The following is a 23,647-nucleotide window of genomic DNA, read 5'->3' as shown; positions in this document are numbered from 1 at the left end:
CACCGCAAAAAATCATCTGTCAAAACGGTCTTGCCGCAACTTTACCGTAATGCACCAACTTTGGAATTATGTTTAATATTTTTATATATACAGTTATCATAATTTAAAGAAAATATGACATGTCCTCAATTTTATAAAAAAATGCAACGTAAATTTAAAATAATGCGCTAAAACGTGTTTTAAAATTTTCATTCAAAACTTAATCATGAACAAAAATTTATGAAATACCGACTTCCCTAATTTGGTGCATTCACCGTAAGCTTGTTTACGCTACAGAGTCACCATCTATTGGATTTTATTTGAACTTTTGATAGTTTTCGTTAGTTTCCGATAGAGTTTAAAACAAATGTGAAGCGCCTCTCGCGGTGGAAAGTGTCGGAAGCCGATGCAGGTAGTTCATTGGCAAACTGTTTGACGGCTGCCAGTCGTTACAGTTCGCGAATTACATTCGGTGACTGAAACGTAAACATGTTGCACTTATCGAACGTTTACTGTATTTCCAAACTACTCTAGAAACCAGAGAACATAGACGAACATGCTCGAACAAAATTTCCTAAAAATCTAAAAAAATATAAGCATTTTCATATACATACCTAAAGTCGCACTTTTTCAGATCCCTACTTCCCTCTTCGCGTTCGGCGTCATATTTGAATGTTCTCTAGTAACAGCCAACGAAACAGAAAATTTTATTTTATCTTAATATGGCATCCCAACTAGCAATCACTCATTTTACAAGCACCTTTACGACGAATAGGAGGCAATCAGTGAAGTACTAGATTGAAAGTAGTGAGCTTGATTTTTGTATGGTGAGATGATCAATAGGAAGCAATCAGTGAAGTACTAGATTGAAAGTAGTGAGCTGGATTTTTGTATGGTGAGATGATCAATTCTCCGTTTATGCAAAGAAATGCTGCAAACAGCGTGGGTTATATGATTTCTTGCCTAATTTGATGCTGTTTGAGCAAAAGTTTGGGTAACTGTGTTGTTGTATTATTTATTTCTTGCAACTTCAACAACACAGTTACCCAAAGTTTTGCTCAAACAGCATCAAATTAGGCAAGAAATCATATAACCCACGCTGTTTGCAGCATTTCTTTGCAGAAACGGAGAATTGATCATCTCACCATACAAAAATCCAGCTCACTACTTTCAATCTAGTACTTCACTGATTGCTTCCTATTCTCCATTTCTGCAATGAAATGGTGCAAACAGCGTGGGTATTATGATTTCTTGACTAATTTGATGCTGTTTGAGCAAAAGTTTGGGTAACTGTGTTGTTGAACTTGCATTAAATAAATAATACAACAACAAAGTTACCCAAACTTTTGCTCAAACTGCATCAAATTAGCCAAGAAATCATATAACCCACGCTGTTTGCACCATTTCATTGCAGAAACGGAGAATTGATCATCTCACCATACAAAAATCCAGCTGTGTGACACTAAATATTCACTGGAAAGGAACCACCCAGTGGCACGTCTTACCTGACCGGCTATCGACGAACGAGAGGCCGAGTGGCGTCGCCTGCTTAGATGGTTGCGTGTGCTATCGCCGTCCGCTCGTGACAGGCGTGAATACAGAATGTCCAGCAAAGTATACACTTTGATATAAGGGCTGTTTCACACCCACACATCCACCCTTCTCTCTAAAAAAAATGAGAGGGCCGCGCTTAGAAATTTCCAAAATATCCGTAGTTCAACCAAAAAACACGTTTAAAATAGTTTCTCTTGTAAATCGACGCTTTATAACATTTATTGCTATCTTGCTATTGTGCGGATATTCCCTAATCGAACACGACGGTTCGGAACGTTCGTGCCTCGAACAGTCCCGAAAATCGTCCGTTTTTGCCTTAACACCTTTGTCCACAGTCGAATGTGTCAATAGTGACACGCGTGGTTTTTTTTTTTTTTTTGCTGCCTCACTCATATTCGCTCTCTTTCTTTTTTTTATCGAAGTTTGTGCAAAGGTGGCAGCAAGGAGACTCAATTTGACGGGATTTGCAATTTGTCTTGCCCATCCCAGATCTGGCAGAGTTTCCAAAAGTATCAAATTTTCAAATATGTCAAAGTCATGTGGAATACGGTGCATCTATTCGTGGTTGACGTGTACTGAGGGCCCATGGGTTTCTGCTTTCATATTCGTACACGTTGCAGTTCACGAACACTGCTTTAATTGGTGGAAAATAGTAAAAAAAAACAGCTGTTTCCGGCAAAATCAAGCGGGCATATTTTCAATAAGTACCTTACCTTTGTTTCGCATTTATAAACAATGGCATAGACGAACCTGTCATGCAACGAAAAGCACAATTTCGGCGCATGTTTTCTAAGGCTTCGATTTTATGGTCAAAATTCATTCGCAGTAGAAATACCACGTGTAATCATAGCCGGCATCACAACACCACGCAATGTGATGACTTATGTTTATATGACATCAAAAAGCTAAATATTTTTTTAAACGGGTCCATTTTCTTATATTCATGTTTCTTTTTGCAATTTCTCATCGTAATAGGCTGGTTTACCTCACGCAAATCTGACAGGAAAAGGCATAATTTCCCACACCAAATAAACAGTGCGGTAATGATTTATTACAGCACTGATTTGCGTTGCGTAATGAACCATTACAGCACTGTTTTCAGTTTTGATCAATTTCTTGATGCTTTCTGGACGCAGTTTTGAAAAATTGTGACAACTGCACAGTATAACCTGCTATGATCAGATTTTCTTAAACAAGGCTACGAACATCAGTGTTCAGTTTGATGACAAAGTTTTGTTAAAAACTAACCTCAAGCGGTAATTTATGAAATTGCAAAAAACGTTGTACGCAACTCGGTGCAGAACACAATTTTTTTCAGCACTCTTCGTAATTATCCAACTCGGCAAGCCTCGTTGTATAAATGTACGACTCGTGCTGTAAAAATCTTCATTCTGCACCTTGTTGCGTAAACTACTATTATTCTACTCTTCACTATTCAACCACAGTAGGTGCTCGTTCGGTAAAAGCCCTTTGATTGCAATGCTTTTTCTTTTAATTGGAAGTCCGCTAAGTGAAACAGTATTGTAGTTATCGCACTGCTCTCCGCCAAAGTGAAACGTCTTCAGAAAACTTTTGTTGTAGCGCGATGTTTTTCGAATGGAATTTGTCTGCATTTTGCAGTGACTGACCGTTCTTTGACGTCTGTCAGGTGTAGCAGTTATCGTATTTCAATTGATAAGTGAAACGTAAACATGCTGCACTGCAGTGATCGAACATCTACTGTATCTACTCATGGACAGTTTGCATATCTGTCATCACAAGGCCGACAGTGCTGGCAACAAAGTTGTACATATTCAGGATGACTACCCAAGTAACCACAAGCATTATATCATTGCACGAATTAGACTGAATATCAACCTTTGCAATGCGAAATGCAGTAATTCCACACTTGTCATGCAATAATCCTTTAGATTGGCATTATCAATGTGATGATGCATTGCATTTTTCTTTACATTAGGGTTCATTAAATGGTGATATAAGATACTTCAATAATTCAACACTGCAAAAACTGAACAAATGCAATGCACAAACTAGCAAAGTTTGCTCTAACAATACAATTATAAAAGCTTGACTCTAATGGTAAACAAATGAAATCAAGAAGATTGAACAACTTTACGGTCAACTCAAGCGGTCTTCAACGTTTCTGGTTCGACTCCCGGCCAACTTAATCCCCGTTTGAGCCACCGATCGACGACAGCAAAACCTTTTTAAAGATGACCTTTTCTCTTTTCTGTAGGCTGCTATCACATGCCAATAATGATGGAAACCACAATTAGCATATGAGCAGTATGCGAAGCGAAGGGTGTTTTAATCGTGCTTTTCATTTTCTTATATTGATTAAATATCTTCGAAAATGCATTATGTATTTATCAGTAATTTATCAGATTGTGATAAATTACTGTATTCTATTACATATGACATAGTCGTTTTGCCCTCTACTGCAATGATTGAGACAGAAGAACAGTTTCCTTTAAGTTAATGAAATATCTGTTGTTATCACTGCAGCAGAAACGGTCCAAGGCACCAGCGCGTATGGAACTCATCTAGCGGTCTTCAACACTTCTGGTTCGACTCCCGACCCGGCGACAAAAAAATAATGGTCAAAACATTCACGTGGGCATCAGTACCGTCGATAACGAAACCGGTGCTAAAAATAGATTTTTGTTTTGGTTTTTCTAGTTGCACGTATCAAGCATGTGCAAATGCAAATGTATAGCACATGCATTTATGTTACTTTAGCAATGGCTGTCAGCGTGCTGCAATATGTGGCACTAATTGGATTTTAGTGGGGCCCTTTTCGACTTTAATATTACTTTAATGAGGTGTTTAAAGTAATGCAGCATTATATTCACAATTTTAATTATCAATATATGGCAAAATTGGTGCACTTATATACGGCTTCGTGGTTACTTGGGACGTTACGGAAACAGTCACATACTTGCAGAAACGCTCTGCGTATAGAAGTCTCGATGTGACGGCTGGCGGTCAGACGTCAAACTCGTTTTCACCTCGACAGTGCTTTTTAGTTGGGTTTTGCCCCAATCAGCAGCACCCAACCATTCAACGAACTATTCCAAACTGCATTCTTCAAGAACAAATGCTTGCAATGCAACGCTGTACTGTAACTACAACATGGTATGAAACTTAAGCAGAAATATCAATAAGTTTCAAATTTCTCATATCAAGCTCATATCAATCTCGATATCAATATTATAGAGGTACTTTGATTTACTTTTAAGAATAGAAGAATTCGAATGAACCCCAATTGTAGAGGCGCTAGTCGAGATAAGGACAAAATTGTTTGTTTACAACAAAAATTCAATTTTTCGTCTTCAAAATTAACTAACATTTTGCCTTGGTAGTTGCTATTTTCCATTGGTAATGGTTTCCATTATCATCATTCTTGATGCCCACGCCGACAGATACCGGATTGGCCAGCTAACAAAAAATCCGGAAGATCGCCCGCCGGAGGCATAGCAAGAGCTCCTCAAATTTGTCATATAAATTGTTTCGTACCTACCGGATCTAAGCGCATCTAAAAGAGAAGTAATTTTTTTTCCAAAAAGTGCTCGTTTGTTTCTCTACGATGCGGAATTCGACATGAAAAAGTGAAAAAAAAAGTGCACTTTGCCTATGCTGCGCCATGGCAAATTTTGGTGGAGTCACGTTTTTCGTAGGGTTCTCATTCCTGCCACCAGAGAAAAGATTGATTGTTAGCTTCCGTCAGATTTGCCTTTTGCGCCTAATTTGAATAAGACACTTTTTAAATCAATGCATAATTGGTATATCTGGCAGTGCACGATTCCGTCTACTTTTTTGGTTGGTTTTCTGTACACGAAACAAGAAATCAACCCAGAGGTTATTTTTCTACTCATATTGACCCTTGTGTGAGAGCTTCAAGTTTGGCCAAAATGCGTGGACGCTCTGAGTGGGTAGTTTTCAACTAATCGCAGCAGAAAATAGCAACTATGTCATAGTTGTTTCTACCCAGCGTTGACTTTCAAAGTACCCTAGGCCTAGTGGATTGATATAAACTCACTATTGGTTAACAGGCAATGCCAAATTTGGCTTATCGCACGGCCATTATCGGCGAGGTCGCTACCGCTAGTTTTGTTTGTTTTCGTGTGCCCTTCTCAATGCGCTACATTCCGTCCGCTTTAAATATCTGGCGCGACATTTTGGTCCGCCATCTATATGCGCGATTTGTTTTTCCGCTTTACCATGCGCGACGTTTCTGTCCACTATTTTATGCGCGACCCATCGGTCAACTTTTCTATGCGCGATTTGTTTATCCGCTTTTGTCCCATGGGCGACTTTTTTTTTATTTGCCCGCCACTTCAATGCGCGACTCTTCAGTCCGCTTTTCCATGCGCGGCTTTTCCGTCCGCTTTTTTATGCGCGACTCTTCGGTCCGCTTTTTTTTATGCGCGATTTATTTATCCGCTCTTTCTATGCGCGACATTTTGTCCGCCACTTTAATGCGCGACTCTTCGGTCCGCTTTTCCATGCGCGACTCTTCCGTCCGCTTTTTTATGCGCGACTCTTCGGCCCGCTTTTTATTCTATGCGCGATTTATTTATCCGCTCTTTCTATGCACGACATTTTGCCCCCACTTTAATGCGCGACTCTTCGGTCCGCTTTTCCATGCGCGACTCTTCCGTCCGCTTTTTTATGCGCGACTCTTCGGCCCGCTTTTATTTTTATGCGCGATTTATTTATCCGCTCTTTCTATGCGCGACATTTTGCCCGCCACTTTAATGCGCGACTCTTCGGTCCGCTTTTCCATGCGCGACTCTTCCGTCCGCTTTTTTATGCGCGACTCTTCGGCCCGCTTTTATTTTTATGCGCGATTTATTTATCCGCTCTTTCTATGCGCGACATTTTGCCCGCCACTTTAATGCGCGACTCTTCGGTCCGCTTTTCCATGCGCGGCCATTTTGACCCGCTTCGGAATGAACGATGCCAGCGATGGTAAAAAAAACTGCAATCCACAATTGCTTCACTTTGTTGCTGCTTTCTGCTGTTGCTGGGTGCGACGCTGGGTGATTCCTTTCCAATCCAGTTTTCGTTCTTTAATAAGGTTTCACGTTTATGTTGCGAAAATATTCGCAATACCTGGCAGGAAAGCCATTGTGTGACACTAAATATTCACTGGAAAGGAACCACCCAGTGGCACGTCTTACCTGACCGGCTATCGACGAACGAGAGGCCGAGTGGCGTCGCCTGCTTAGATGGTTGCGTGTGCTATCGCCGTCCGCTCGTGACAGGCGTGAATACAGAATGTCCAGCAAAGTATACACTTTGATATAAGGGCTGTTTCACGCCCACACACCAGCTCACTACTTTCAATCTAGTACTTCACTGATTGCTTCCTATTCCTTCAGAAATACATATGTATGTGAACTTCTCCAGAAATTCCATATGGATGACTTTCAGGAAATCTTTGCTTCACGAATTCATCTCTAGAGGAATTCCTGCAGGTATGCCTGGAGTAAACCCTGAAGGAATCCCTTGAGAAATTTCTGAAAGCATATATGGAGGAATCCCTGGATGAATCCTTAGAGCAGTTATGGGACAAATCGGACAAAAAAATTCTGAAGAAATCTTATGAGGGATTCCTGGAGGGATTCATAGACAAATTTCTTTAAATCTTTGTAAAAGTTTCTGGAAGAATTCCCTGGAGGAATCCCTAGCGGAATTCCTGGAGAAATCCCTGAAGCCATTTTTTTTTATCGTTGATAGAAGTTTATACATACATACATTTATTTGTTCGACATCACATTTAAGACAAGACATAATCAACAATAGTACGCCACAATACTCGGTTTGTGGCTGACGCTCTCTATCCTCGGTCGCGCCCAATGCTCGCCAGGTCACGCTCCACCTGGTCCGCCCATCGTGCTCTCTGCGCTCCACGCCTTCTTGTGCCAACCGGATCAGTTGCAAACACCAGCTTTGCAGGGTTGTTGCCCGGCATTCTTGCAACATGCCCTGCCCACCGTATCCTTCCGGCTTTGGCCACCTTCTGGATGCTGGGTTCGCCGTAAAGTGCAGCGAGCTCGTGGTTCATCCTTCTCCGCCACACACCGTTCTCTTACACACCACCGAAGATCGTCCTTAGCACGCGTCGCTCGAAAACTCCGAGTGCTTGCAGGTCCTCTTCGAGCATGGTCCGTGTCTCGTGTCCGTAGAGGACCACCGGTCATATTAGCGTTTTGTGCATGGTGCATTTGATGCGTGGGTGAATCTTTTTCGACCGCAGTTCCTTCTGGAGCCCGTAGTAGGCCCGACTTCCGCTGAGGGGCTGTCCATAAACCACGTGGTCATTTTTTTTTGGACTTTCAAACCCTCCCCCCCCCCTCATGACCACGTGGTTTATGGACAGCCCCTGATGATGCGCCTCCGAATTTCACGGCTTGTCAGCCGTCAGTAAGGATCCGAGGTAGACGAATTCCTCCACCACCTCGAAAGTATCCCCACAGACAAACAGACGTAACACTTGCGAAATTTCGATCGACCACGCTTTTAACGATCATTTTAAATTTTCATAGTTGTGGCTTTCACAACCAGAGGCGCGCGCATCGTTTTTCTATGCGTTTGACGTTTCACACTAGCGCCTTCTGTTGACGATATTGCACAACACAGTGATTCGTGCAACTTTTCCACCAGGTGATGGTAGTGTAAACTGGGCGATGGATTTCCATGAAATTCGTTCAAGGTGTTACGTCTGTTTGTCTGTGGTATCCCCGTCTATCGTAACATTACTACCCAGACGGATCCGATCGTATTCGGTTCCGCCTACCTGCATTGTACTTTGGCATTCACCACCAGTCCGACCTTTACTGCTTCGCGTTTCAGGCGGGTGTACAGCTCTGCCACCGTTTCAAATGTTCTGGCAATAATGTCCATGTCGTCCGCAAAGCACACAAATTGACCGGATTTTGTTAAAATCGTTCCCCGGCTGTTGAGCCCGACTCGTCGCATCACACCTTCCAGAGCTATATTGAAGAGTAGGCATGAGAGTCCATCACATTGTCTCAGTCCACGGCGAGATTCGAATGAACTGAATAGTTCACCCGAAACCCTTACGCAGTTTTGCACACCGTCCATCGTTACTTTAATCAGTCTAGTCAGCTTCCCAGGAAAGCCGTTTTCATCCATGATTCTCCATAGCTCTGCGCGGTCGATACTGTCGTATGCCGTTTTAAAAACGATGAACAGGTGATGCGTTGGGACCTGGTATTCACGGCATTTCTGGAAGATTTGCCGTACGGTAAAGATCTGGTCCGTTGTCGACCGGCCGTCGATGAAGCCAGCTTGATAACTTCCCACGTTTTAGGTGACAGACGACGGAAGATGATCTAGGATAGCACTTTGTAGGCAGCATTCAAAATAGTGATCGCCCTGAAGTTCTCACATTCCAAATGGTCGCCTTTCTTGTGAATGGGGCAGATTACCCCTCACGGTGTGTTTATAGAGCAACTTTAAAACAAAAAAAAATAAGTAAGTCTGAAATTTTGCCCACTGATACTTTGGGCTATTCCCTTCAATTTGCTGGGTCGGTGGAAAACATCCATCGGGGGGTCTAGAACAAAAAATTTTTTTGAAGGTTTTTCATGCAAAAACTGTTAAAAGCGCATATTGTGAATTATTGCATCTCCTACAAATAGTCACAACTTTTTTGTCTTTGAAGATAGAAGCATCAAATTTTCAGGCGTTTCGAAGTAGTATGCGTAGATGATTGTGTGAAAATTTCATTGAAATATGTAGAATGATTTTCAAATAATAGCAAAACAAGCAAAACTATCAAACGTATTCCAAAATACTAAGCTCAGTAGAAAAAGTCCAACAAAATTTCTATATTTTTTATGTAATAATACATGAAACATATTTAATTCTAAGCACCATGAGTCATTATGATGGCGGTACTGTGAAAACTTGATTTTCAAATGATGAACAGATACGTAGTCAAATACATGAAAGGAAAACACACACTGACATTATGTAGCTTTTTACTAAAGTATTAATTATTTATTTCAAGAACGTGGTTTTGCGTATGCATGTTCACAAGTACAAGTGTGCCTCTATTACGTATCCTATAATAAACACAATTATCACGATTGCTGAGCATGTCGGCCTTCCCTAAAAAAATATTTGAATGTTATTTGGCAAGCCATGAAAAGCACTCGAGGATGGGAAACATCTCTTTTTCGAGGAAAAAGTACGAAAACTAAATTATTTTGGAATTAATGTTTACAAGCTCAAAATTAAATAGTATTTCACCTTAGTCAAAGAATAAAAACAAGTTAACTCTGTTAAAGTCCCCATAATAGCATTGAAGTTGTGGGTATGAGTCTACATAAAACCACTGTCTTGAAGGACACAATATCGAGAACTGAATTCAAAACAGAATTCAGTTGGGCAATATTCGATCAAGGGCAACTTTCCGGTACTAAACATAGTTGCCGGATTATTTCACGATATTTGACGTAGCTGTTGGACCTAAACTTAAGTTTGTCTTTGGATTTAATAGCAATATGATGTTTATTGCTTATGCTACCATTTATTAATAAATAACTGATAATAAGTACTGAAAGAATAGTTGAAAGAACGGAGTACTTATTGAAAATATTTCTACATTAGGCCTGACAATTAGGCTGTTCAGCATAAAGCCTTGGAAAAACAATTTGATAAGAATGATTTAAATAGTCTTATCGATTTGCATATGATGTCTCAAAAAATATTTTCTGTGTAATTTGAATCCTCCAAGCATGAGAAAGAGTGATTGATCATTGTTAGGGCTTCGTTTACTAGTAGAATATTTTCAACAGAAAACTGTATCTTTCCTAAAAATAACAAACAGTTTTTTTGTCATCCAAATTATTGCGCCACGCTCCCCTAAAGCCTTTCGCTTGCAATTTGATATTTAGATATGACCTTAATCATTACAAAAATGTAAAAAATGAACATGTATACACAAATCCACGTTCTTGAAATAAATAATTAATACTTTAGTGAAAAGCTACATAATGGCAGTGTGTGTGTGTTTTCCTTTCATGTATTTGACTATGTATATGTTCATCATTTGAAAAACAAGTTTCCACAGTACAGCCATCATAATGACTCAGGGTGCTTAGAATTAAATATTTTTCATGTATTATTATATAAAAAATATAGATATTTTGCTTGGACTTTTGCTACTAAGCTTAATATTTTAGAATGTGTTTGATTGTTTTGCTATTATTTGAAAACCATTCAACATATTTCAATGAAATTTTCACACAATCATCTACGCATACTACTTCGAAACGCCTGGAAATTTTATGGTTCTATCTTCAAAGACAAAAAAGTTGTGATTATTTGTAGGAGATGCGAAAATTTACAATATGCGCTTTTAACAGTTTTTGCATGGAAAACCTTCAAAAAAAATTTTTGTTCTAGACCCCCCGATAGATGTTTTCCACCGACCCAGCAAATTGAAGGGAATTGCCCAAAGTATCAGTGGGAAAAAATTCAGACTTACTTATTTTTTTTATTATAAAGTTGTTCTACACAACACACCGTGCCCTTCCTTCCACTCCTCCGGTAGCTGTTCGGTTTCCCAGATCCTGACTATCATCCGATGCAGACAGGTGGCCAAATTTTATGGGCCCATCTTGATGAGTTGAGCTGCGATACCATCCTTACCAGCGATAGAAGTTTATGTTTTGTTTTTGTTTGTAAACTAGTGTTGTTGAGAAGGACAGAACAGTCCAGAAAAAATTAAACCTTCTGTTCTTTTATACGGCATTACATACTTCCATCGGTGTAGTCAATCCCATTCCATTCGACCACTCATTCCTCGCTCTCAGTTTCACCAGAATTCACCACATGAAAAACTGTTCAATCATCTTCGTTTTCAGTTTTAATAAAAAACCGGAAAAAATTATTCGCTTCATTACGCCTGCACGCACGACAATATGCCGCATCAGGCCAGAATTGTTTCCTTGCTCAATTGCAATATTGGCCATAACTCATCATCATCGACATCCATATGTGTGGTGGTAGGTACCCACCCACTTTGTTACTCCGATATCCTGAATTAATTACGCGGCATACGTACTCGTATTGAAAATTCTCCAATGGAGGGAAAAATTCTTGCGATGCCAAATTTTAATTGCCTTCATTATTATTGGTGATGCAGATATGGACTGAAATTTTTTGGTTTTTGCACTGCTAATGGAAAACTAATAATGCTGTTTCTAGTAAGATCTGACAAATAACCTGAGATGACTTTTAAGTGGAATGGGCGCCCGATATGTGAATTTGAAAATCGGCAATGCATTTTTGAGGAATCAAAATGACTGTTTTAAATTTTTAGTTCCTAGTTTCGTAAACTAGGATAACAAAGGGTATTAATATCGGCAGGTTCGTCATAAGGGGTTTTTGTCAGCCAAATGAGCCATTTTACGAAGTGACAACAATGTTGATGATGGTATTGATTTTCACGGGTTCGGACGCAAGCCTGTCAAAATTTCATTCATAAAATCGGCTCGTAAAATGGACTACTGCCCGAAACTTGGTCATATAGGGGAACTTACGTATTTTCGGCAATTTTGTTCTCTTCGTCATGGAAGGTTTTTTGAAACCTGTTGAACTCACAGTTTCAGGAAATTTCAGGACATTTGTCCCACAAAAACCCCCCATGACGAAGAGAAAAAACCTGCCGATAATACCCTTCGTCACCCTAATTCAGTTTGATTGGGAACGATTTGAAGCCAAATTTGAGTTCAATAGGTGTCAAAAATCCCCCATGACGAAGAGAACAAAACGGCCGAAAATACGTAAGTTACCCTATATGAGTATAAACAAATCCTCCAGGATTTTTTTTATAGTTTGTTGCAGTGATTCCATCATGGATTCCTCCAGAGATTCCTTCAAAAAATTATCTAGAGTTTCACCAGACATTTCTTTGGAGATTAGTCCTGGTATATCTTAAAATAGTGGTTCCTCCAGTCGTTGTTCCAGTGCTCTTTCTGCGAGGTTTCCTTCAGGAATTTCTCCAGAGATCTTTTAAGGCATTTCTGCAGGCATTCCTTCAAAGACTTCTTCAGGGATTTCTCCATGTATTCCTCCTAGAATTCCGCTAGAAATTGCTCTAACGGTTGTAGGTCATTTCCCAGGAACCCATTCCCCAGAATGACATTCCCCAGAATGCTGATCCCCAGAATCCCATTCCCCAGAATGGGACATTCCCCAGAATATGTTTGAAATATTTTCTCAATAATTTGTATCTCATTTAAATAGATTTTTAAACTATTTTAGCTTTATTTTATTGTATAATTTATTATATAAAACGCATTGAAATAATCAAATTTGTATCGAAGAGTTCTACTTGCTGCTTAAAATCGAAGCAATGCCTTGAATACTGTCTTGGATGCTTAAACCTTTATCAGCCCTGCGTTGAATAATTCGCTTCAACTTTTCATTTTTGTTCAGCAGAGCCTTATTAATCCGTTTCACACAATGCTCTCCTTGCAGAAACCTCATGTACTCCGATGATGTAGATTGTTCTTCTTCCTGAAATGCCTTGAGTACCGCATAGAACTTTTGGTCTCCTCCACCCTTGAATAGCGAATTAAACTTGTTATGGAAACCTTCTATCGCATTTGTTGTTCGTGGCAAATCGGATAAGGTATTCTGGCACACCGACCACAGTTTTGGAGGGAACCGCGGTGGAACTTTTTGCTTTCCCTTGCCTGTTTCCAAAACATAGTTCCTTTCCAAATACTTGAAGAAAGGCTGCTTGGACTTAGGCGATGATTTTTGGACAACCTTGAAGCCTTTCGGTACGTCTTTAGTGTGCAGCTTGAATCTGTTGCTGGCAAACGGGGTGCGTCCCAGAGATGACTGATGTTTCGTTAGACGTTTTTGAAGCAAGGCTGACTTGATCGTTTTGTTATGCCTGTTAATTGTAGATATTGGTTCATCAGTGGTTTGCAGTGCTGCTGACACCGGGTGATAGGATAATGTGGATTCACTATCACACATCCACCCTCTTCTCAGGAATGAAAATGAAAAGGGCATATTGATATTTAATATTTTTCAACTCATCACACATCCACCCTTTTTCATGGAATTTAGGGGGATTAGGGGAGAAAATTCATTGAGAAAAAATATCTTCAAAACACAATATTATTTGCTTTCTTTATTTCCTTTTCTCGTAAATAACCTTCACTGCACTAAATCCCAATCCTTTGAGAGCAGATTACAGTACAACCGTATCATTTTAAACAAATGCCAACAATGCCATATGCATGTATTTGGCATACACAATTAACACGTAAAAAACATGATGCTTAAAAACTACTGATACAGTCGCTATTGTTCAAACAGATAGCGTCATTGCAGACTTGTTCTTCCTCTTCCATATAAGAACGAACGTATTCGTAAGAAAGATAAAGATGCCCTAAACTGCTAAATTTGGACTTAAAAATGGGGCCATATTCATACTTCCGATGAGTTTTTCAACTTTCATAACAGATGTTTATTACGATGCATAAAACTATCGGTAATAAAAATAAAAAATAAAATCCTGGATCCACTGCCTTGCCTAATTTGATTCCAATGTAACAACTGCACTTTGAGTTTAATTGGAAGCTAAAATTTTGGCCTACATGAACTCACACTTCGATACAACTTGCCCGATCATGAACTATGAAGTTGAGACTGCAACTTACATGCGCTAGACAAGACTCCAAGCAGAAACACTAACGATTGAAAAAAATGGCTCCGTTGCACACTGTTGCGGATGGCCCAAAAACGTGATCGAAATTGTTTTGACCATGTAAACATGATTTTTGATCTTTGGTGTCTTCGGCAAAGTTTTTCTATAAAATAAGCCCTAATTTATGGAAATATCAGTTTTGTGATCAATCCCCCTAAAAGTGAGAAACGGTTTCTAACTTTTTTATTTGTAAACTAAAAAAATATGTTTGTTCAGAGAAGTTGTAGGCAATTTTACTAGAAACAACTTTGCCAAACATACAAAATTTCTATCTTTTGATTTGTATGTACATTTGAGGCGTTTTTTATGAAGCACCCCTAAAAATCAGTTTTTTGCTTATAACTTTTTCTATGATTTTTTCACGATTTTCAAATGTTCTAGCAAATGTTTCGCCTTATTAAAACGCGTAACTTTTGCGAAGAAAGTATATATCTATCTTTCATATTTATCATGTTATTGGAAATTTCACTTTAAAAAATGCTTATGTTTGACATACCCATTTGTTAACTTTCGCACGTTTTCGCAGACCAGGATTTTCACATTTGAAAATATGGAACGAGTTTTATCTATTGCAAATATAGCCAGTTTTAGCCTGATTTCGCCTGCATATTTAAATTTACATACTAGAAATGACTATCATTATAAAATGTGTTATTGTAAAATGATCAAGATATCAAAAAAATGTACTTAGTGCTTTTCTTACATGATTTTCCCACATGAACACGCAAAAACGTTTTCACAGAATCACTTGGAACTGCATCAGATGACTTTCCCATAAAATTTAAGTTTTTTTTTCAGATAAACAGTGGCTCTCATAGTAGTACGATAAGTCTCTTCCACAAAATAATCGATATTTTTAAATGCTCTTGATAATGCTCATAAAATTGTTCGTGTTCATGTACACTTTGCGAAAATGTTAATTTGCAGAAGGTTCGAATAACAACAACTGATGTTTCGATTAATATTGATTTTTAATTTGTTTACTTGAAAAATGAAACTTATCTGTTAATATTAACACATATATATCATTGATTACTATCATCATTAAATGTATTGATTCCAGTTACTGTATGTATGTTTTTCTGTCCGAGGAAGCACAAGAGTCACGCAACAAAGACACCAGGAATTACAGAGAGGATCATAGACGTAAGTTTCCAAAAATCTAAACTAACAAAGATCTCCTACATCGTCTGCTTGAAACATCTGATCCCATAATAAGGAATATTGGACTATTTCCTAAAAAAAAACTAGAACACCATAAACGTAGGATGCGAACAACCTTTTGCTCTAAACATATGACGAGATAGTAACTGGAAGCAATGAAATAAGTGATGACGTTAATCAATGATATGCGTTAATAATAACAGTATGTAATAATTTTCAAGTAAACAAATTGAGACCCAATTTTAATCGAATCATTAGATGCTGTTATTTAAACATTCTGAAAATTTACATTTCTGCAAAGTGTACATGAACTCGAAAAATTTTATGAGCATTAGCAAGATCATCCAACAATATCGTTTATTTTGTGGAAGAGACTTATCGTACTACTATGAGAGCCACTGTTTATCTGAAAAAAAAACTTAAATTTTATGGGAAAGTCATCTGATGCAGTTCCAAGTGATTCTGTGAAAACGTTTTTGCGTGTTCATGTGGAAAAATAATGTAAGAAAAGCACAGAGTACATTTTTTGACATGTTGATCATTTTACAATAACACATTTTATAATGATAATCATTTCTAGTATGTGAATTTAAATATGCAGGCGAAATCAGGCTAAAATTGGATATATTTGCAACAGATAAAACTCGTTCCATATTTTCAAATGTGAAAATCCTGGTCTGCGAAAACGTGCGCAAGTTAACAAATGGGTATGTCAAACATAAGCATTTTTTAAAGTGAAATTTCCAATAACATGATAAATATGAGAGATAGATATATACTTTCTTCGCAAAAGTTACGCGTTTTATTAAGGCGAAACATTTGCTAGAACATTTGGAAATCGTGAAAAATTCATAGAAAAAGTTATAAGCAAAAAACTGATTTTTAGGGGTGCTTCATAAAAAACGCCTCAAATGTACATACAAATCAAAAGATAGAAATTTTGTATGTTCGGAAAAGTTGTTTCTAGTGAAATTGTCTACAACTTCTCTGAACAAACATATTTTTTTGGTTTACAAATGAAAAAGTTAGAAATCGTTTCTCACTTTTAGGGGGATTGATCACAAAACTGATATTTCCATAAATTAGGGCTTATTTTATAGAAAAACTTTGCTGAAGACACCAAAGATCAAAAATCATGTTTTCATGGTCAAAACAATTTCGATCACGTTTTTATGCCATCCGCAACAGTGTGCGTTGGTAGCTCTGAGACAAACTCTTGACGAAAAACTAATAAAACGAATAAATAATTCAACAAATATTTACAACAGTAATCAAAATAAACATCATATATAATCGCATTGGTAACTACACATTGATTTGTCATTCCTTAAGCATTGTTTGGTATTCAGTGCGAATTGCTAAAATTTTAGATAAAAAAGACAAACAAATCCTTTGAAAAATTAATATTCATTGTTATTCCAGTCATTCAATTCCACTTAAACTGCTCTATCATTTCTGAACACTTGATCAAGCAGTACGCCCTTCTTTAGTTTGTCACATCTATTTATTTCGATATATTTAGGAGAAAATCCATGCAGTTTTACTTAGAGACTATACTAATGTATATTTAACCATGTTGAAATGCATTTTCCTACGCAGTTATTAGAAAACCTCCCTCATAGAAAAATATGATACTACGTGCTTAACAACCCTTTCGGGCTATCATCTTGACCAGGCCTGCTAAATATCAGTGTCAATGCCTCTTTTTCAGCCATTTAGGATAGAGACAAACCAGCCAAGGGCTGAAAGTCTCTTTAATAAAGACAAATCAATCAATATTTTTCAGCCAAAAATGAATGATTGCGGTGATCGTTTTCAGTTCCTCGATGTGAGAACTGACAGAGTCCGAGAGCTCCATTCGTGAGCGACCCAACAAGGTCAATTTCCAACCATCCACACACTACTCATGCTGACAGGCCATTCGTATCAAGTGGTGGCTTGTGAGAGTGAGTGCCCTATACGCTACCACAGGTGAAAACACTCAACTACAGACAATTGAATGGAAATTTAGCCCTGTCAGCTCTCGCTCTCAGCACGCTGCGTGCGAGTGTATTTCATTTCGACCCATGTTGCTGATCGGAAAGCAACATTCACAGGAAAACCAAATCGAAGAAAATGAAACAAGCAAAATATCGCTATCATAAAGGCCTGTCAAAAAATTGCAGCACTGATCTTGACCATACACAGAATAATACAATCATTCACCCAATCGCCTATGTATAATACATTTTTATTAGGGATGAATTCGCCGACAAAGGACTCCTCAAATGGTCTCAGTCTGTTGAACAGAACACGCGATAGTATCTTATACGCCGTGAAACAAAAAAAAACCGTCACAACTCCTCTGTATATTATTATGGATCGAGGCTATAATTTTCTCCAAAAAAAAATCTTGTTTAATCAAAGTTGTGTACAAACAGATGTAGTGAAAACTGCTTTCGCTTTCATTATTTAGTGCTAATGCGCGAGCATCTGGACGTCTTAAACTTTATTTTTAGTCGCCAAGAGACTTTTTTTTCTTGTCTTCAAGAGACAATTTCAAGGGTGCGGTCATCCGGACGCGCTGTGGGCCTATTCCTTTTTTCGCCAAGATACAATTTCAAGGGTGCGGTCATCCGGACACGCTGTGGACTTTTTCTTAATTGCCGCCAAGAGGCAATAACAAAGGTGTTATTTTTTTTTCTGTCGCCAAGAAACAATTTCAACAGTGCGGTCATCCGGACACGCTGTCGACGTTTTTTTTTTTCATTGTCGCCAAGAGACAATCACAAGGGTGCGGTCATCCGGACACGCTGTGGACTATTCTTTTGTTATTGTCGCTACGAGACAATTACAAGGGTGCGGTCATCCGGACGCGCTGTGGACTAGGGTGCGGTCATCCGGACACGCTGTGGACTATTCTTTTGTTATTGTCGCCCTGAGACAATTACAAGGGTGTGGTCATCCGGACACGCTGTGGACTATTATTTTGTTATTGTCGCCATGAGACAATTAAAAAGGTGCGGTCATCCGGACACGCTGTGGGCTATTCTTTTGTTATTGTCGCTACGAGACAATTACAAGGGTGCGGTCATCCGGACGCGCTGTGGACTAGGGTGCGGTCATCCGGACACGCTGTGGACTATTCTTTTGTTATTGTTGCCATGAGACAATTACAAGAGTGCGGTCATCCGGACACGCTGTGGACTATTCTTTTGTTATTGTCGCCATGAGACAATTACAAGGGTGCGGTCATCCGGACACGCTGTGGACTAGGGTGCGGTCATCCGGACACGCTGTGGACTTTTTCTTAATTGCCGCCAAGAGGCAATAACAAAGGTGTTATTTTTTTTTTCTGTCGCCAAGAAACAATTTCAACAGTGCGGTCATCCGGACACGCTGTCGACGTTTTTTTTTTCATTGTCGCCAAGAGACAATCACAAGGGTGCGGTCATCCGGACACGCTGTGGACTATTCTTTTGTTATTGTCGCTACGAGACAATTACAAGGGTGCGGTCATCCGGACGCGCTGTGGACTAGGGTGCGGTCATCCGGACACGCTGTGGACTATTCTTTTGTTATTGTCGCCCTGAGACAATTACAAGGGTGCGGTCATCCGGACACGCTGTGGACTATTATTTTGTTATTGTCGCCATGAGACAATTAAAAAGGTGCGGTCATCCGGACACGCTGTGGGCTATTCTTTTGTTATTGTCGCTACGAGACAATTACAAGGGTGCGGTCATCCGGACGCGCTGTGGACTAGGGTGCGGTCATCCGGACACGCTGTGGACTATTCTTTTGTTATTGTCGCCATGAGACAATTACAAGAGTGCGGTCATCCGGACACGCTGTGGACTATTCTTTTGTTATTGTCGCCATGAGACAATTACAAGGGTGCGGTCATCCGGACACGCTGTGGACTATTTTTTTGTTATTGTCGCCATGAGACAATTACAAGAGTGCGGTCATCCGGACACGCTGTGGACTAGGGTGCGGTCATCCGGACACGCTGTGGACTATAGGGTGCGGTCATCCGGACACGCTGTGGACTAGGGTGCGGTCATCCGGACACGCTGTGCTGTGAACATGTCATTGCATTTTAAAAAGAACAACTCTATCGCTACTATTTCATTCAATGTTATTAGTTATGGTATCAGTATCTGAACCAACTTCATGCAACTTAATTAGATGAAAAAAAAAGGCGTTCCAACAAAATCTAAGTCATGTGCAGATCACAAAATATGTATGCGCTGCCTTTTTTTGCAGGATAACAAAACAAGTACTGTTTTTTTTAAGATCCTCTTCTTAGAAAGCATGCTGTTCAAAGATCAAAATCTTTGGGAAGATCAAGTCTGAATTCAATAAGTGCATTTTCGTGAAAAACAAACAAAATCATCAAATCATTTGATTTGTGATCCTGACAAGTGAACAACTGGGAATGAAAAAAGGCCACATTTACAAAATTCATCCTTTTTCAAACGAGCTCATACTTAAATTGCACTACACGGAATACAGAATAAAAAAAACTTGGGTGAATCCGCATAACTACAACACAGAAAATCCTGGCATTTTACGCTTTTGCAATATGTGAACGAGAAAATCTTTTCCTTGGAATGCTACTGTCAACTCACATTCAGAGTTGGCATTAATCACAATATTCACGATACACCGAACGCTTCCAACCATTTTCACTTGGCTGTTTAAAACAACATCTGCTACCATGAAAAGTTTCATGCAGAAAAATGCGTCCAAGGAAGGATTAGGTAACGATGACGATTTTTTTTTGTCAGTCAATTATCAATTTTATTGTAGTTCGGATTCTTGATCATCATTCAGCGATAGGTATAGTTATTACGTAGACTCTCAGGGCTATACACAACTTGAATAATTCCTCTTTAGACTGTAATTAAACAGGCAGCAATCAATATATTTGCACAAGCCAAACATTTTGAAGTCTCAGAGCTGAATTTTCTAGCTGCCATTAGTAGCACTGACTCAGGAGACAGTATTGTAAAGCGTTAATCACAACACGAAGCGTCAGACCTTCGTATAGATTGGTCATGTTTCGGACTTTATGAAGCGTAACGAGGCTTTAAACATGACATTCACCAGCATACTGACAAACCCTGTTACTATTTGTATCGTTTAAATCAAGAATATATGCCCACTATGTGTAAAACACAATTACTACCCAAAACCCGCTTCAAAACAATATTCAAGTCTCCGTCATGATGCCATTGCGAAAGAACAAGATGACGGTTACAAATATGCATTTCATCTTGCGACAGTAAAAGGGCTATTTTTTTTCATATCATTTTTGTTTTCATGTAAAAGGCCTCGACAAATAAGAGCGCTAATTGGAAATAAGGTGGTCGATAAGCTAAAAATACATACTAGCAACTTATTTTTTTTGTTGTTCAATTGTGGCAAATTCCAACAATAACTGGAGAATATGGCAGGGCACTGAAAGCACTGCACACTGACGTACTTCTTGCGTGGGCATTACCACCAGCACTCACTCATTACCATTGAAGAAAATCTCGGGAGTTAATACGGATAATTTTACTCGGAAAACTATTATCAAACCGCCTCTCAAGCGCATCAAAATCTATGCTACAATGCAAAAGCTGTAAGCTACCGTAAAACTTTGCAATTTGCAAGGCAGTTGACCCTCACGATTCCCAACTCTGCTAGGTTCAATGTTTGAAACATTTCATTAACATGTCCTATGGGTACTACAGTCAATCGTTCAAAAATGCCCATAACCCGCAACACTCACGAGCTGGATGATTCAACAAAATATATTATTGGTTACGCGTGACGGTCAACGATGAGTAATGCCATGCTTACTCACATTCAATTCCTTTTTTTTTTTTTTTAATATTTTATTGCATCTTTTGCACCGTATTCGACCCCCTGCAAAAATTTTTTGTCCCACCACAATATGTTCCCACCAGCCCACAGTAAAGTCCACATTAGGTGAACTTACCGTGTAGCAATGAACACAAGATTTAATTCTCATAATTTCGAAATTTTGCTAAGTTTTTATAAAATACCGTTCTTAGCTTTATTTTTAAGCTCGAAAAAAACAAAAAAAAATGACCAAGTTTCTTTTTTAAATGTTTTAAAATGATCATGAAAGGGTTTAAAAAATAATTAATTCAACTACAGTCTATTTTTGTGGACTTCACTGTACCTCCAATTTGACATTAGTTTGTTTTGGTTCGTTCGGGAAATTTTACCTCTCGTTATTGATTTCCTAGTTTAATGCGAGCGTAGTGGCTACGGTTGTTCTACATTTATTTGGTAATTTTGATCGTTTAGGAAAGTAATTGGACTGTAAATTGATAATAGATGATTTTAATTGAACAGAAAAGAAAGTTGCCGAAATTATGAACGACGAGGAAGAAGCGGATAGCGATGCAGCTGTACCAGAAGCGGAATTTCTGGACGAGGATGAATTACCGGATGCATGGAGTACGCAGCTACCGGAGGACCCCTTGAACGATTCTCTGAAGGAAGCGGGCAATGCGAGCGGCACAATCAACTCACACAAATTTCGGAAAAGTAGTGTTTCTGACGATGGCTCGGAATCCAACCGTTCCGAGAATGATATTTTCGGATGTGTTCTTCTGGCCTACAAGCGCCAGTTCAAGGGCCAGTCGTCCGGCTCGTTCATTGCTCGCTGGGAGATTTCTGCCCATAGCACCGAAAGCTTCATCCACAAGATATGGAATCTGGCAAAGCAGCACCTGAATCGCGAGGTCATCTTCAGTGCAAAAGAGGACGGAACAACCTGCCCAGTGTGGGGCGAAAGCGAAACGCCGTCTGAAGAGGATTTCGATAGGTTTGTGCTGTTTCAGTCAGGACGCCGGCATTACGCATTGGACAAAGTACGCGAGAGCAGCAACCTATTGCAAAGCTGGCGGAACAAAGAAGTCACAGTTCTCCTACACGTTTATTCGTTATCCGTCAGTAATCGTACCATATGGAATTCGGTGAAGGAAAGTTTAATCGATCCATCTGAACGGGATCGTTCAGGTGCTGCTACAACACAAGCTGTAATTGAATTGGCGGACGAGCTCAGATCAACACATGGTTATCATCTGGATGCGCACGGCATGGCGTGGTCGTTTTGGGCGAATTCAATACTCAACGGACCAGCACACCTCAGAGAATCACTCAAAGACCACCCTCCGCAGCATCTTGCTCATCTATTTCGTGCAAAGGAAGGGCGATATGTGAATGCAATCCAAAGAGAACTGACAGTAGCACATAGCGTTAATAGCAGTTACCACGAAGAGGTTATCGCATTGCGACAAGTGTTCGATGTAGTGGAAGCAAATGTTGAGAACTTGAACGCTTCATTAAAAATGTTCAAATCTCGACTGGAGGCTCTTGAATTACGAGATAGGTTGAGTGATTCAATGATTAATGCCATGCAAACTGCGGTTAAGGTTCAGGAAGACCAGTTGGGGCAGGAATTGAAATCCAAAATAGTTGACATGGAGGATATGGATCACATGTAGAGAGTTGTGAAAGCATTCAGTTTTTATTTAGTTTTTATTTAGTATTTAGTCAGTTTTTATTTTACATATAGTAGTTCATATGTATGATGATTTGTTCAATAAATACAGTTATAGTTGATTGTTTTATTCAAATTGCACTTTTCTTTTGAGAGTTTTCTTCAAAACCCAGGTCGATTATGTCCTCTGGCGAAGCAGCAGTTGGGTCAAACTTTCCGCCGTTAATATATCCGCATTTCCGAAATAAATTGTCCATTTTGTATGAATGGAAACCATTCATGACTTCTGCAACAAACAACTTCATATCACGGGTATCGTTTTCTTTGTACTCTTGCTGCATTTTTCCTTTCACGATCCCGAAAACGATCTCGATTGGATTGTAGAAAGGAGTATATGCAGGCAGGAATATCGGGTAAATGCCCAATGATCGGAGATACGAAATGATACTCGCATCACAATGAATGCGTGCACCATCTAGGATCCAAATGGAGTGCAGTCCTGGATGTGTTTCAACCTTGTCGCTCCTCAGAGCGAATTGACGAATATGATTAAAGAAATGCAGTCGAGTAAACGTCCCTTCTGTAAAGCTGCACTCCAACATTCCATTTCGGCCAATCATACACAAACAAGAAACTCGAGGCTTTCGTACAAATTCCCCGCGGCAAATCAACCTTTT

At 39.3% G+C, this 23,647-nt stretch overlaps 1 protein-coding gene across 1 annotated transcript; it reads left to right on the top strand.

Annotated features, from left to right (window-relative positions):
* Positions 1 to 21,732: 21,732 nt before the first annotated feature.
* On the top strand, positions 21,733 to 22,974 carry LOC115260484 (uncharacterized). The gene has a single exon (XM_062854883.1). The coding sequence runs from the start codon at positions 21,838 to 21,840 to the stop codon at positions 22,972 to 22,974; it is 1,137 nt and encodes a 378-aa protein (XP_062710867.1). The 5' UTR covers positions 21,733 to 21,837.
* Positions 22,975 to 23,647: the final 673 nt, after the last annotated feature.

This window comes from Aedes albopictus, chromosome 2 (genome assembly GCF_035046485.1).
Source record: "Aedes albopictus strain Foshan chromosome 2, AalbF5, whole genome shotgun sequence".
Taxonomy (NCBI): Eukaryota; Metazoa; Arthropoda; class Insecta; order Diptera; family Culicidae; genus Aedes; species Aedes albopictus.
Note: the sequence above shows the minus strand (reverse complement) of the source record. Positions and strands in the feature narration are given on the sequence as shown.